This window comes from Oncorhynchus kisutch, linkage group LG2 (assembly GCF_002021735.2).
Source record: "Oncorhynchus kisutch isolate 150728-3 linkage group LG2, Okis_V2, whole genome shotgun sequence".
Classification (NCBI taxonomy): Eukaryota; Metazoa; Chordata; class Actinopteri; order Salmoniformes; family Salmonidae; genus Oncorhynchus; species Oncorhynchus kisutch.
The window spans coordinates 15,524,521-15,539,782 of record NC_034175.2 but is presented as its reverse complement, the minus strand read 5'-3'; the positions used below and the strand labels follow the sequence as shown (position 1 = coordinate 15,539,782).

At 45.2% G+C, this 15,262-nt stretch overlaps 1 protein-coding gene across 2 annotated transcripts in view; it reads right to left on the bottom strand.

The window, feature by feature from the left end:
• Positions 1 to 14,582, bottom strand: part of itga8 (integrin, alpha 8) — a 53,410-nt gene extending 38,828 nt beyond the window's left edge. The window contains exons 1-11 of one of the 2 annotated variants that reach the window (XM_031788488.1): positions 14,125 to 14,582; positions 13,357 to 13,505; positions 11,313 to 11,413; positions 11,064 to 11,187; positions 8,614 to 8,675; positions 5,841 to 5,886; positions 3,982 to 4,107; positions 3,851 to 3,895; positions 3,296 to 3,339; positions 2,207 to 2,263; positions 2,033 to 2,085 (exon numbers count right to left, since the gene is read on the bottom strand). In XM_031788488.1, coding sequence (XP_031644348.1) covers positions 2,033 to 2,085; positions 2,207 to 2,263; positions 3,296 to 3,339; positions 3,851 to 3,895; positions 3,982 to 4,107; positions 5,841 to 5,886; positions 8,614 to 8,675; positions 11,064 to 11,187; positions 11,313 to 11,413; positions 13,357 to 13,505; positions 14,125 to 14,312 — 995 coding nt within the window. In that variant the 5' untranslated portion in view covers positions 14,313 to 14,582. Of the gene's footprint in view, positions 1 to 2,032; positions 2,086 to 2,206; positions 2,264 to 3,295; positions 3,340 to 3,850; positions 3,896 to 3,981; positions 4,108 to 5,840; positions 5,887 to 8,613; positions 8,676 to 11,063; positions 11,188 to 11,312; positions 11,414 to 12,965; positions 13,088 to 13,356; positions 13,506 to 14,124 lie in introns of those variants that run through there. The other variant, XM_031788498.1, reaches the window with a different exon arrangement.
• Between the last annotated feature and the right edge of the window lie 680 nt (positions 14,583 to 15,262).

The following is a 15,262-nucleotide window of genomic DNA, read 5'->3' as shown; positions in this document are numbered from 1 at the left end:
TGAGGCCCTTTTTTGGGAGTGGGGTACATGGGGTGGGCAGGAGGTGCATAAGTCTGATCTGAGGGGGCCTAAATGGGGTGTAGGCATGGTTGAATTGGGGGGGTGTTGATTGGTTGGGGTGGGGGTGTGGATGTGGCTGGTGGTGTTGTGGTCTGGATGTATGTCCTCTTGGCGTGGGTCCTCTGTTGCTCCTGTGTGAAGTGTTGGGGCTGCGTTTGAGAGCAATGTCCTTTTAGGGTGCTGGCGGAAATGGGCATTGCTGCCTTGTATAGGTGGTCCTGGTCATAGAGGCTGTTCAAGTCCAGGCACAGTCACGGGAAATACTTGTGTTTACCCGCTGTATGGGGGGATGCTCAGAGGGGGTGAGATCCCCTGGGCTTGGGGTTCTTAATTTGTATGTTCTGCTGTGATGTTGACGCTATGGTCAGGGTCGGTGTGGACTGTTCTGCTGTGGTGTCGAGACTTTTGTCGGGAGCTGAGGTGGGCTGTTCTGCTGGCTTCTCTGCGGGGGTGGCCACCTCTCTAGTGGGTTGTTCTCTGTCACACGCCATTACCCTCACCTTCTCCTCCAGCAGTCTGATCCTCTCCTCTAGTGTTCTGTTCTTCTCCTGCTCTTGCTTTTTATACCGTTGAAGTTGTCTCACCACAGTCCAGAGTGAAGATATGTCTCTCTCCACCTTCAGGGTCTGGTTACGTTAAGGGGGTGTTGTTGTGCTGGACTGTTGTCTGGGTCTGTGCTGACTGGAGTGTAATCACCTGCTGACCCAGCTCCACCTGCCTTACCTCCAGCTGGGTAAATGGATCCTTCATTTCAATGAGGGGGTAGTACTCGGTGCTGGGAGGTTGACTTTCCGCTTGGGGTTGCTCGTCTGTAGGGTTATATAAAGAAGAGGTCTGGTCTGACCCGCTCGGGGTGGGGGTATTATTCTCAAGGGAGAGCTTCTCCAGCTGGGCAAATTCTTTGATTAGGTGAAAGTCCAGCTGAAACTCGTTGGGGTTGCCCTGCACCAATACTGTTCCAGACTTATAGAGATTTATATTACCTGACTCAGAGTCCTCGTTGTCTAGTATCCCGAGTTTCCACCCCTCGTTAACTACCCCCCCCCTCTCTTAACAGAGGGGTAGTGTGCTAATATAGCACTGTGCCATGCCAGGGGATGGTTTGTGTGGAAGATGAGGTTGCTGATGTTCCCATTATTATAATAGTCAGCAAAAAGTGTCTCTTGATTTTCCATATGGAGCTTCATTTTGCGATCTTTTCTTGCCTCATCATTCTTTACATACACAGGGTACTGTATTTGAATTACCTCTGAACAGCAGGAGGCAGCTTCTAAGGCCTCTCCATTTGGTTGGAGTAGACTGTGACTATCCTGCCATTGTTGGGCTAAAGGTCTTTGACACCTCTCACTTGACACGTCAGTGCTAATTATTGTTGTATCAAGCTTGGCAGCCTTAATTTAGCATTCAGCCCTTATAAAGTAATGTAACGTATTTTTCTTATTGGCTTTTGGAAATAAAATATAGCTTCAGACTAAACATTACTCACTCAGTTCCAGGTTGGATGGTGTTTTCAGGTTTCTGTTCTTTTCCAGAGCATTTGCTGTATAGCTTTGGAATAATAATCTTTGGTAGTTGTAAGCCTTCCAGGTGATTCCGTCCAAAATCAGGTTGTAGGTTTTGAGTTTTGATTTGGAGTGAAGGTTATGTTGTAGAGGGTAGAAACCTGTATATGTTCCTGACAAGAAAATCCAAGTTTATCTAACTCTAAATCTATCTTTCTTCTTCAAAGAACATGCTGAAAAATGTTCTCCCTCCCTCCCTCTCTCCATTCTTGGCTCAGACTAAACAATTCTTTCACTACAAGAACCATGAAGATGTGTAGGGACAGGAAGAGAGGGAAAGAGTGACAAAGGTGCCGATAGACAAAGAGAGACAAAAGAGACGAGAGAGACAGAAAAAAGTAAAGCCCCTTAAATTGAAAATGTGAGAGAGAGAGATGAAAGATAGAGCGATAGAAAGATAGATAACTCACCCGTCTCCATTGAGGTCAGTAACAGCCACAGAATAGCCAAAGTAGGAAGCCATCTGACAAAACATTTCACAACATGACTCTACAGTCAGTGATGTACAGTGGTGCTATAAAGTAGTTGGGTAAAAGATTAATAGCCGTGTGTGTACGTGTGTGACGTTACTGTGTGTTGCTGACCTGCTCTCCTGTGAAGTTCATGATGAATGTCAGATTAGTGGAGTTAATCACAGCTACCTGAAACAGAACACAAGAGTCACACACCTGATACAGGTACACACATGCATCATGCAAACGCACACACAGGATGTAATGAGCTGAAATAGAAACTCTTTCTTTCCCTCTGCCTGGTCCCCCTTCCCCCTATCTCCCTCCTTCACCCCCCATTGTCCCCACTGCCTCACCCCTCCCCCTCCTCTGTTCCATACCCTCCATTTCCATAACCCCAGTTGTGGGGGAGACAGGGGGGCTAAGAATTCCTTCAAAAGACTACAATAACAACCACATGGAGACAGCCAGGGTCTACACATTCACACACTCACCCACGCACATGTGCATACACTCACACAGTTAGAGAGACAAACTCATACACAAAACACCAACAAATATAGAGAAACAGACAGGCAAGGAAACGAACAGATGGACAGACATACACACAGACAGATAGGCGGTCGATCGGAATGACAGACAGAGGGGCAGACAGAAGGAAAGACACGTGCAGACACTTAACTCCCTGGCCCCCCCTCCTCCTCTCTCTCAGGGGTGTCAGGCTGGTTGTCTCGCCAGGTCTGAGAGGCCTAACGTGGGCTGACAGCTACTCTAGTCTCATCAGGCCAAACAGGCCTAACCCTGACGCCCACTGACCACAAATGTGAGGGCTACCGGCCCCAGAGCCTGTTGACACAACCACACAGGCTTGTCTGCTCTGAATACATCTCTATCTAGATTTCAGTGTGTGCTAGAGGTGAGGGGGTCGTGTGTGTGTCAAGGGAAAGGGGTCAGGCTGGGTCAGCTCTTATGGAGCTGAAGTCGTGTGTCATTAAGGAGACAAATGTCTTGGTGTGAGTTAGGACTGTGTTGTGGTCAGAGTGGGGGGATTTGTTGTTGCTAAGCGATATCAACTAGGAATGGAATTCTATTTTGGAAACATTTCCTCTCTGGACACGCAGGAATTGTATAATTCCATACTTACATATACTGTGTGTGTGTGTGTGTGCTGCTATGCATGTTTGCATGCGTGTGTATGTGTGTGTGTGATTCTGTACTCACATATCCAAAGTTCTGTGCCCCTCTCGGAACCCCAGCTATCAGCTCTGGAAAGGAGAGAGGAACACACATTATATAACACTGCCTGCCTGCTCTTCTGTCTGCCTGTCTGGATGCCTGCCTTTCAGTGTGTCTCTGTCTCTAGGCCACCCTGACTGAAGACACTAAAAGCTGACAACAGATTGACTGATGATGGGAAGAGAGAGAGACAGAGAGTGGTTTTGATCAGAGTACCTCCCCCAAACCCTGTTCCCGTTATAGACCAGACCACAAACCCAGCCCAGCAAGCTCCAGCTTTAAGGAATTCAAAGATGAGAACACAACCAGCCTACAACCACAATACAACCCTTGTATAAAATCATTATACAACCATGTGTCAACCCTTGGTGCCATGTTTTGATTAAGAAGATGATGTAGGAGGCAGAAAATATGGTTTTGTAGCAAGTTACTTTTCTTGGTTAGTTTGCAGTGTAGTTACTAGTAACTTACTGTCCATCGGACTAGCCTCTGAAACACTGCAAGCACCAAACACACAGGGATGAAAGTGTTGTCTTTTACCTTGCTCTGAGTCTCCTGTGAATTCACCCACTGCCACAGAGTAACCTGTAGACAAGAGAGATATTAGTTAGTGAGTGCGTGTGTGTGTGTGTGTGTTTGTGTGTGTAGATGAAACTGTGTGTGTGTGTTACCTAGGTAGCTGTCGTCATGGGTATCAGCTGCAGCGTGTGTCTGTTTCTCTCCTTGGACTCTCCTGAGCACGGCTTTCAGAGAGTAACCATTCAATATCTCTGCTACGCCTGCAGTCATCACCTGACCTGGAGAGAGAGAGGTCAGAAACACAAAATGGTCAGTCACGGACAGGCCAACCCCAGACCCAATGGGGAGCAATAACTTCTGCACGGTCATTCTGTCACACAAACATGCACGCACCTACCCACACTTTCCTGCCCTTTGTTTTGAAATTCACAGGTATGAGGAGCTCTCTTTTTTAGAATGAAACACACACACACTGTGTTGCATATTAGTCACTGTCTAAAAGAGAGCTTATGCTCTCTATCTCTCTGCTATTGTAGCAAATGCCATGCTGTGGAGGGGGAGGTCAGACAAACATAGGCCTACTGCTTTATCTCCAGCTGCCCTCAACCTCACATCAATCCTCCTTAATGTGGTGGGTACTGACAGAGAGAAATTGCCCCTGTCTCAGACTCCCACTTTCCCTAACTCCCTTCACAGACATGGACTCTAACCCTAATTAGAGATGCATACCTACAAAGACACTAACCCAAATCACAGACACACAAACACAGACCTTCTACTCAGACAAGACAGACCCTCTTCATAACCATAACCACAGACACAGAAACAGAGCCTCTCCAGACACACACACACACCATAATAACAGACACCCACTCCACAGACAGCTCCTAATCACAGAGACAGACCCCTAACCCTCTGCAGACTTCCTCATTACTGATAGTATAAGAGCTTCCTTCAGATCCTCTGATAATAAGCTGTATAAAATGCTTCCCATAATAACTCAGCATAAACACCTGTGATAATAGCTGTATATTAGAGACCATAAACTCTCTGCTCTGAGAGCTTTTATAAACATCTAGAGGAAGTGTTTAAACACCAGGAAGCTGAGCCAAGCTGAGGGCAATTTCATGCCCACACACACACACACACAAACCAGGGGCATAGAGATCATAAACCACCTTCAACAAAGGATTAATACACCCTAATATTAATTCATAAAAAGACTCACTGACTATCCATCTCTCTCTTACCCACTTCTGTCTATCTCTCAATGTTAAAGGCATATGGCAGACAGAGTAGGCAGTTCTTGTTGTAAAAGCACGTTCATATCCTCTTTAATTTTTAAATGAATTAAGTGACTGGAGCGATAGGGCACAGAGGTTAACATGATGGGAGTGACCATGATCAAAGGAGGAGAGTTTACTACCCTGTATTAGTAGCAGTCTCTCATACACACACATAAATGCAGACTTGCATGCACACTCATCGTCACACACACACACAGCTGTGTGCTAATTTCCATTCAATGAAGATAAGCGAGGAGACATCAGGACAGAAAGAGTACAACCCCCCCCCCCCTCCCCCCCAACACACACATCCACACACACATCTTCAAATGTCAAGGTCCACTGTCAGACTGAAGCAGGTGTCTGCCCTCCAACTCACACACCCATTACCATGGAGAGTGGGAGTTCCTCCACACCCCATTACCCTCTGATCAGCTCATTACAACTGAGCCTAGACTCACTCAAACACTTCCTGTCAGAGAGAGAGGAGGGAGGGTCTCTCACTCTACCTTGTCCTACTCTGGCTTCTCCTGGGATCAAACTGCACATCAGGAATGAGAGAAATTAACTGGAGCAGTGCTTCATCAAATACTATGTGAATCCAGGTCTGGTGCTGGAATGTGCCTTGATCGTGCTGCTAAACTCACCTCTTTCTCCCCCTCTCTTTGTCTCTCTGCCTTTTTGTTTGCAATTCTAGTGTTTCACATAGAGTGGGCTAATGTTACCTTGCCAGTAGAAGCTTCCAGGTCCGCCCACCACCAGTGTCCCCTCCTGAGGAAGAGAAAGTCAGGGTCAGTCCAGGGTTAGGACTAACTTCTTCAAGACTGGACAAAAGCTGAATTTACAGTGCATTCGGGAAAATATTCAGACTCCTTTCACATTTTGTTATGTTACAGCCTTATTGTAAAGTGTATTAAATTGTTTTATTCCACCTCATCAATCTACACACAATACCCCATAATGACAAAGCAAAAACAGGTTTATACATATTTTTGAAAACGTATAAAAAATAAATAAACAGAAATATTACATTTACATAGGTATTCAGACCCTTTACTCAGTACTTTGTTGAAGCACCTTTGGTACCCATTACAGCCGTGAATCTTCTTGGGTATGATGCTACAAGCTTGGCACATCTGGTATTTGGGGAGTTTCTCCCATTCTTCTCTGCAGATTCTCTCAAGCTCTGTCAGGATGGATGGGGAACGTCGCTGCACAACTGTTTTCAGGTCTCTCTAGAGATGTCCGATCGGGTTCAAGTCTGGGCTCTGGCTGGGCCACTCAAGGACATTTAGAGACTTGTCCCGATGCCACTCCTGCATTGTCTTGGCTGTGTGCTTGGGGTTGTTGTCCTGTTGGAAGGTGAACCTTCGCCCCAGTCTGAGGTCCTGAGCGCTCTGGAGCAGGTTTTCATCAAGGGTCTCTCTGTACTTTACTTTGCATCTTTCCCTCGATCCTGACAGATCTCCCAGTCCCTGCCGCTGAAAAACATCCCTACCACCATGTTTTATCGTAGGGATGGTGCCAGGTTTCCTCCAGATGTGACGCTTAGCATTTAGGCCAAGAAGTTAAATCCTGGTTTCATCAGTCCAGACAATCTAGGTCCTCATGGTCTGAGAGTACTTTAGGTGCCTTTTGGCAAACTCCAAGCTGACTGTCAGGTTCCTTTTACTGAGGATTGGCTTCTGTCTGGCCACTCTACCATAAAGGCCTGATTGGTGGAGTGCTGCAGAGATGTTTGTCCTTCTGGAATGTTCTCCCATCTCCACAGGGAAACTCTGGAGCTCTGTCAGAGTGACCATCGGGTTCTTGGTCACCTCCCTGACCAAGGCCCTTCTCCCCAGATTGCTCAGTTTGGCCGGTTGGCCAAGTCTAGGAGGAGTCTTGGTGGTTCAAAACTTCTCCCATTTAAGAATGAGGCCACTGTGTCGATGGAGATCTTCAATGCTGCAGAAATATTTTGGTACCCTTCCCCAAATCTGTGCCTCCTGTCTCGGAGCTCTACGGAAAATTCCTTCAACTTCATGGCTTGGTTTTTGCTCAGACTTGCACTGTCAACAGGTGTTTGCCTATCCAAATCATGTCCAATCAATTGAATTTACCACAGGTGGCCTCCAATCAAGTTGTAGAAACATATCAAGGATGATCAGGATGGAATGGAGCTCAATTTCGAGCCTCACACATTTCTGTATTTTTTTTTATTCTGAAAACCTGTTTTCACTATGTCATTATGGGGTATTGTGTGTAGATTGATGAGGATTTAAAAAATTTTTTTTTTTTTGAATAAGGCTGTAACGTAACAAAATGTGGAAAAGGGTCTGAATACTTTCCGAATGCAATGTATATACATCTGGGTCGGGACGAGAGCCCCTGATCGTGACCCCACAGGATCATATAAGCGACGATACTTAATCTGCCTGTGTTAAACCAAATTCAATGCACTTTAAAGGCCCAGTGCAGTCAGAAACATTTTCCTGTGTTTTATATATATTTCCACATTATGATAATGCCCTTTTAGTGTAAGAGCTGTTTGAAAAGACCACCTGAAATGCCAGCCTATTTTGTTGGGTTGTAGTTTTGGCCTGACTGGTGTCATCACCAGGTAATACATTAGTTAATAGACCAATAAAAAAGTCAGTTCCAAACCTCTCTGTCAATAACAGCTAATTGTCAGTTATCCCCTCCCCACTCAGACCACTCCCAGACAGTTATAGCAAAATTCTTGCTTTTGAAATTGCTCTTTGCTAAGAAGCTATTTTTGTTTATTGTATACCCTTTTAATCACCCCAAAATGTTTTAATATTCAGATAAAAATGGTTGCTTTGGACCTTTAAGTGGTCTAGCTCGTCCTGACTTACCTGTATACGCACTGATTGATAAACATTGAAGAAACAATCATAAAAGACCATGTGTGTGTGTCTGTTGGGTTTATATGTGTGTGGGTGTACTGTCTTCAGTCATTAATGTGTACTTCCTGTTGAAAATGACAACTTCCTGCACAAGAGGGTACGTTGAGCAGAGAGGAAGAGGGTTCAGATGTTCACATGAGCAAGGCCCTCTGTGATTGAAACTGACAAAGTTTCATGCCTCCTAGCTCTCTCCCCTCTAACCCTTATTGTGTGTCTCTCTATTGTCTTGAGAGAGGACGGGTCAGACAAAGAGAAAGGGAGGATGAGGAGGAGGGAGGGTGTTATGACAAACATGTCTTTTTACACACACACACATCTTGGGAATATTTTGACTCGGCTGTGATTGTGTGAAAGAAAATAACTAAGGGGTTCTCTCTGTATTGAGGATTGTTGACGGTGATGAGGATGTCATGACATGGACAGTGATGAGGATGTCATGACATGGACGGTGATGAGGATGTCATGACATGGACGGTGATGAGGATGTCATGACATGGACGGTGATGAGGATGTCATGACATGGACGGTGATGAGGATGTCATGACATGGACGGTGATGAGGACGTCAAGTGGGTAGTGATGGTTGTTACCTTGGTGAAGTCCACACTGAACCCGGCCTGGCAGAAACCCTGTCCCTCCGGGTCTGGATCATCTGACAAACACAATCACACACCATATCAGAACATCGTTTCAACCTCCTATGATGAATTGTTATGAGTTGAAGTGTTCCACAAAGTCTGACCCTCCATGTAGCTCGAACTTTACCTCTCCACTATTCCATATGTCCAAACTCTATGTGGAAGAAATCGGAGTGCATGGTGTGTGTATGTGTATATAAACCTGGCTGATAATGAATCATTCCCCGTGTACCAGAGGCACCCCGAGGAGAGGTGAAATGAGTCGTAACCACACACACACACACACACGCGCGCACGCACGCACGCACGCACACACACACACACACACACACACACACACACACACACACACACACACACACACACACACACACACACACACACACACACACACACACACACACACACACACACACACTGACTGCTATGTATGTAAGCTGGAGTGTGTAAGCTCAGAGGTCATAAATCCACATTAAAATCTAAACAAGGAGCTCCCAGAGAGAAAGGTTGAAAAACACACACTGGGTTGGAAACATTACAGAGACTGAGTGTGTGTGTGTGTGCATACGTGTGTGTGTATATGTGTATGTGTGCGTGCGTGCGCAAGTGCTAGTGTGCTAGGTTTGTACAGTAGCATTGTGCGTCCAACCCCTTTGGGACCATCACGTTGATCTCAATAAAAACTGTCCAGTAGAGTAGAATGTTTGATGTTTTTCTTTGTTTGATGTCGATGTTGTCAAATCTCACTGACAACACAAAACAAACCCTTAAATAACCTCCAGAATCACTAAAACACCAGATCTGTGTGTGTGTGTGTGTGTGTGTGTGTGTGTGTATATATGTGTGTATATGTGTGTATATGTGTGTATATGTGTGTGTGTCAGGATGTTTTTGTTGAGAGTCAATGATTAGGTTGTACGGTATTCAGATTTTCATATTATCATACCTTCCTTCTCTCATACCGGGATTTACGGTATTACCGGCATAGCACACAAGGGGGGTCTACAAACACAAGAAGAGCCCACTGGGCCTCTATTCCCAGAATGCTAATAAAGTTTGCACAAACTAACAGTGAAATTACATAGCTAACTGCTAAAGAGCGAAAACGAACAAAAACTAATTGCAGACAGGCAAATACAGCTCATGAAGGTAAACAAGCATAGCTAGTACCTACCAAATGTCATTTTCGGTGAGTGTGGACGTTTCCAAGCAAAAGTGAACAAGAGATGTTGTGCAAATGAACAAAGTTGTGATGCGTGCTTTTCTAAAAGAAGAGCAGCATGTGTAGATGGGAGATGAACGGGGGAGAAAAACAATATTGGTAGATGCACGGGGAAAAAATGGCAGCAATACAGATAATTCATCCAGAGCTCTTTGACTTCTGGCAGAAAGCCCTTATTTAGCAGGGATTTGCATACAAGTGTAACTTCATCACCTCATGTGCGCTGCACAACAGAGACTCACAGAGAGATATAGAAAGCTATGGTCTCACCAACTCGCTTTCTCCCATTGTGCTATTTACAAACAAACACGTGACTGGCTCAACTGTTCTGGGGAACTACTGTGAGCTTCATCTAAAATATTGTGACAGGTTAAAATGAAGAACGCAATCTGCTTTATCTCCTAAGGTATTGCACAAGTTGACTGCAGGTAATAACTTCAAAAGTAGCTAGAAATATTTAAATGAATTGAAAAACTTTTGTTTTGACAATATTGAAAAACCATCCCGTGGCTTTTTTCCAAATACCCCGCTATACGGTATATACGGTATACTGCCCAAGACTAGTTGTGTGTTCCAGTGGGTGTTTACAAATGGTTTACATAGTGACCTTAGCTTCTTATCCTGTTAATGGTTTTGACTGTAACCTGTTAGTCTCCACCCATAGACAGTATATCGGAGTACTGAGTATCTACTGAGTACTGAGTTGTCTTGCAATTGGTTGTGTGTGTATTAGGGCTGGAAATTGCCAGGGTTTCTCATGATTCTATACATATTGCAATTCACTACTGCGATTTTATTGTAATTTTATGTTCACTTTTATTGCAACTTGATTGCTCACTATTCTGCATGTCTGCTGCAGAGAGACAAGAGAGAGCATGAGAAAATGAGTTTTAATCAGCCATGGAAATAAAAATGCTGAAAACATGTTGGCTCACTATTTAAAAAGAAGATTGTGAACAAGCTATAGGATAAAAAATACCTGAGTTTTGGCGCAGGTTCAGCCGATTAGCTAATGCTACCTAGCATAAAAAAATGTATAAATACATTTTACAAATCGATACTTGGAGTCAAAGTATCAATATAATATAATCGATTTTTCCCCCACCATCACAAGTACGTATGTGTGTTCGTGTGTATGTGTTTGTACGTTGTGTGTGTGTGTGTGTGTGTGTGAACTCACTGGTCCGACAGGGTGAGTATTCTGCATAGGCGCTGAAGTTCTGCACGGCAACATAGCAGGTTCCTACCGGGTCCTTCTCACCGTTCACTTTCACAGCACGCCAGTGGTAGAGAGGAGCACAGGCCTAGACACACAAACACACACACACACATGACATGTACATGGCTGGTTCAAAGTGTATTAGTTTGTCATAGCACTGATGGTTTACATCTATGACGGATTAGGGTTAGACAGAATATCATTCCTCACCACCACTTTGCCTTTGTGAGTTCTAACTGAGGCTCCAAACCACTGGTGAGACTTGAACTCCAGAGGCTCCCTGGTGCCATTAACCTTAATCATCCTGTTATCTATAGAGAGAGATGGGGGAGGGAAAGAGGAAGAGGCATCAATTATGGCATCAATCGACCTGGCCCAGCCCTAATAGGTCTAGTCTCTGTACAACATGGGTCATGCCTGCCTATACACCATGAAAGGCCCAGATTTGGAAGCTAACTAAAGTAATACTAACTTTTTTAAATGTTTCTATTGAAATTTCTAGAAATACACCTTGATCTTTAATGTCCATTGTCATGCTGTAAATGTGTATGACTGTGTGTGTGTGTGTGTGTGTGTGTGTGTGTGTGTGTGTGTGTGTGTGTGTGTGTGTGTGTGTGTGTGGGTGTTAGCCTGCTTCACTGTAAATCCTTTCCTGTGTTATTGAAGGCCAGCTGGGCCTGTTTAGAGAGACGGAGTCTCTACGCCTCATAAAACACCAGCAACCTACACACACACACTGAAGACCGCAGTTTCTCCTGGCCCATTCTAGACGACAAGGTAAGAAAGAGTTGAACTAATTATGAAATTTGAGTGAACAATCCCCATACATCTTATGCCATGTTTTGTCATTAGAATGACCTCATGCGCACCTGCACTGTTCCTAACCCCTAACCCTTTGACTGCACCAGGCCAGGCGCACCACAGCCATGCCACTGATCGCCATATTGCACCCTCTCTAGTCTTATTGCTTAATTCCTTCAAACGCTCTCTCCTTCCCCCTCCTCTCCCTGTCTTTCTCCCTGACTGAGGCCCTACCCAGTATGGCTCTGTGTGTGTGTGTGTGTTTGTGTGTGTGTGTGTGTGTGCTTGTGCGTGCGTGCGTGCGTGTGATGACAGATTATATGTGTGGATGTGTGTCTCTCATGTCGCTGGTTTGTACCTGTATTAATGAGGCTACAGTAACTCTAGCCATATCCACCAGATCCATGCACATCAATCACACACACACACACACACACACACACACACACACACACACACACACACACACACACACACACACACACACACACACACACACACACACACACACACACACAAGGATGAATTTGAAGATCTAATAAAAAGCAGACCTCCCCTCCCTCTTATCCCCTCCAGTCTCAAAGGGAAACTAAATTCCCATGTGCTCACAGTTTACCCCAGACTAGCCCCCTGACCGCTTCATACACACTCACACTTTACCCCTCCCCCAGGATAATTGAGAGAGTGATGGAGAGAGAGAGAGAGAGAGAGAGGGAGAGAGAGAGAGAGAGAGAGAGAGAGAGAGAGAGAGAGAGGAAGCGAGGCAGAGATTTAGGGAGAACAGGAGTAGAGGAGTTATTCATCTCTATGAAATTGATTGCCCATCCTATCAGAATAGACTGATTAGTGCAACAGGAAGTCGTTTTCAGTAAAGAACCAGGGGTGACAGTACCAGAATTCCAGAACACCAGACAGACAGATGCATTCAGCCACCACCCACTAACATATCTTTCTCATAGAAATTAATAGTAGTTATTTTTCTATGGCCCTCTGATGACCTAGAGGCCGGAGAGGGAGTATACGTGACACACACACACACACACGGAACATGCACACACTTACACACATTAGAGGTGAGGGCACTCTCTTGTGTTCTGTTATTTGTCCGGATGAAGTGCATCGGGTGAAATTACACTTCTAACAGGAACACACACACACGTACGGTTCTTCTGTGCTCCTGAAACCTGAAGCCAACCACATGGGCAGGAGTTAACCCCTTCATACTCACTCATGAACTTTGTACGAGGAGAACTAGCACATACACACACACGCACGCACGCACACACACACACACACACACACACACACACACACACACACACACACACACACACACACACACACACACACACACACACACACACACACACACACACACACACACACACACACACACACACACACACACACACACACACACACACACACAGGTACACAGCATGGTGTAACTCACTGGTGTTGTCGAAGGGTATCTGTGTGCAGCTGTAGGGTTGCTTGGTGGAGTCGGGGTTTGGGGGATAGGGACAGTAGTAGACAGCTCCTCCCTCTATGATGCCTGGCTGGGATGTGTTGGCCTTGGGCGCTCCCACCAACACACTCAACCTGCAGGGACACAGTCATGACAGAGATATAATGCCACTAACCGAATGTTCACACAAAACTTAAGAGAAATAAATGGTCTTTAGAACATAGAGACACACACACTGCTATAGAGACAGATAATGACACATTTCATTGGGCAAGACACATTAATATTTTTGTCATTTAGCGGAAGCTCTTATCCAGTGCATAAAACTAAGGAGCTGAAACAAGAAACATGATAGGAGCATCTTGGTAATAAAACAGTCCTCAGTTCCTTTACAAATTACAGAGTCAGCACAGAAAGCATAAGTACAGTTGGCTACTAGCACTATGAAATATTGGTGTGCTTGGAAAACGGTCCCAACTTAGTCTACTATTCTGTGACATTTGTAACTGTATTTGTGTTCACTAGCAAGACGAATTTCCTGCTGAATTAATGATATTCTATTCTACTATTTTATTAGGAGAGTGAACCCATCTCTCTGTTCGGACATGTTGTTTTTCTGGGAATCCAGACCTAATTCATATTAACCCAACATGAACCAGCAGACCTTTGTAGGCTGTTCCAAATTTAAATTAACAACATAAAAAATGCAATGTTTTAAAGTGATAGTTGTGGTCTCGGACTGTTGTCACTCACGTGCTGCTTTCGGGGGTCGGTCGGTAGAAGTCCACGGAGTAACCAAAGTAGCTCCCCTCTGGTCCTCCGTACACTGCCGGGCGCTCCGCATGCAGGTTGAACCCCGAGACCACCGAAAGGACCAGCCACAGCACCGGCACCACGCGACACAACATCCCACCGAACGTGCACATCCTATAAGCACACATTAACACCTTCCCCGCAGCCAGAGCAGTATATCACGCCGCTTGAATCCGTTAGCAAGGAGAGAGATAGATGATAGAAGAGATGGAGCGAGAGAGGTGTTTCTATCCTGCCGGGTGAGTTTTCCAAAGTTGTGCCCGTGCGTTCCGCTCTTCCCTTCTGTCTCCCACACAAGCTACACACACACTCTCCTCCAGGTCAGATCTATAGATGCTCTCACTCACACACACTCTGCAGCCTGTAGCCAGACTCCTGTCGCTGCGGCGTCGCGCTTGTATTCTGTGCGCGCCCCGGTTGCGCAACACTTCGATCCCCGCGCCCCCTTCAAGACCGCATCCAGACCACATTAGAACGCGCTCCAAGGGGCTGCTACATCAAGCTATCGTTTTATGGGGAAAAAAGCGATTTTCTCATTTCGTAGGTTTTGATCGTGAAGCAATAAATATTATAAACTGGATGTATTAATTATCTATCTCTCTTTCTCGCTCGCTCACACGCGCACGCACAATGGCCATATAATATGACATGACTTCAGTCAGTGTGGTGATACTGATATGTCTGATATTACAGATCTCGGGTTTTGCGGTGTTTTATTATTAAACCGTTTATTCTGACCGCACCGATTTAATGAGGTGCGTTTCCTTCCATTAAAGAATAATCACCGGTAATTATCTCGCGTAATTATTACTGAGATCTAAAGTTAAACACGCCAGCCTGAGCACTAAAACTAAAGACGGGTTAGGCCTTTCACGTTGTATGTGTGTGTCGAAATGTGTTTGTGTGTGTAGGCCTATGTGTGTGTATGTGTGTGATGGGTTTTCAACGCACGCGTTACCAATCCCCTGTCCTGCGCGAGTCCTCTCCCAAAAGTTAAGCTATAAATAAACTCGTAGCCTATTCTGATCCAGACACAATGTGTGGGTGTGCATTTTTTTTAGCCATCTTGCCTGCATAG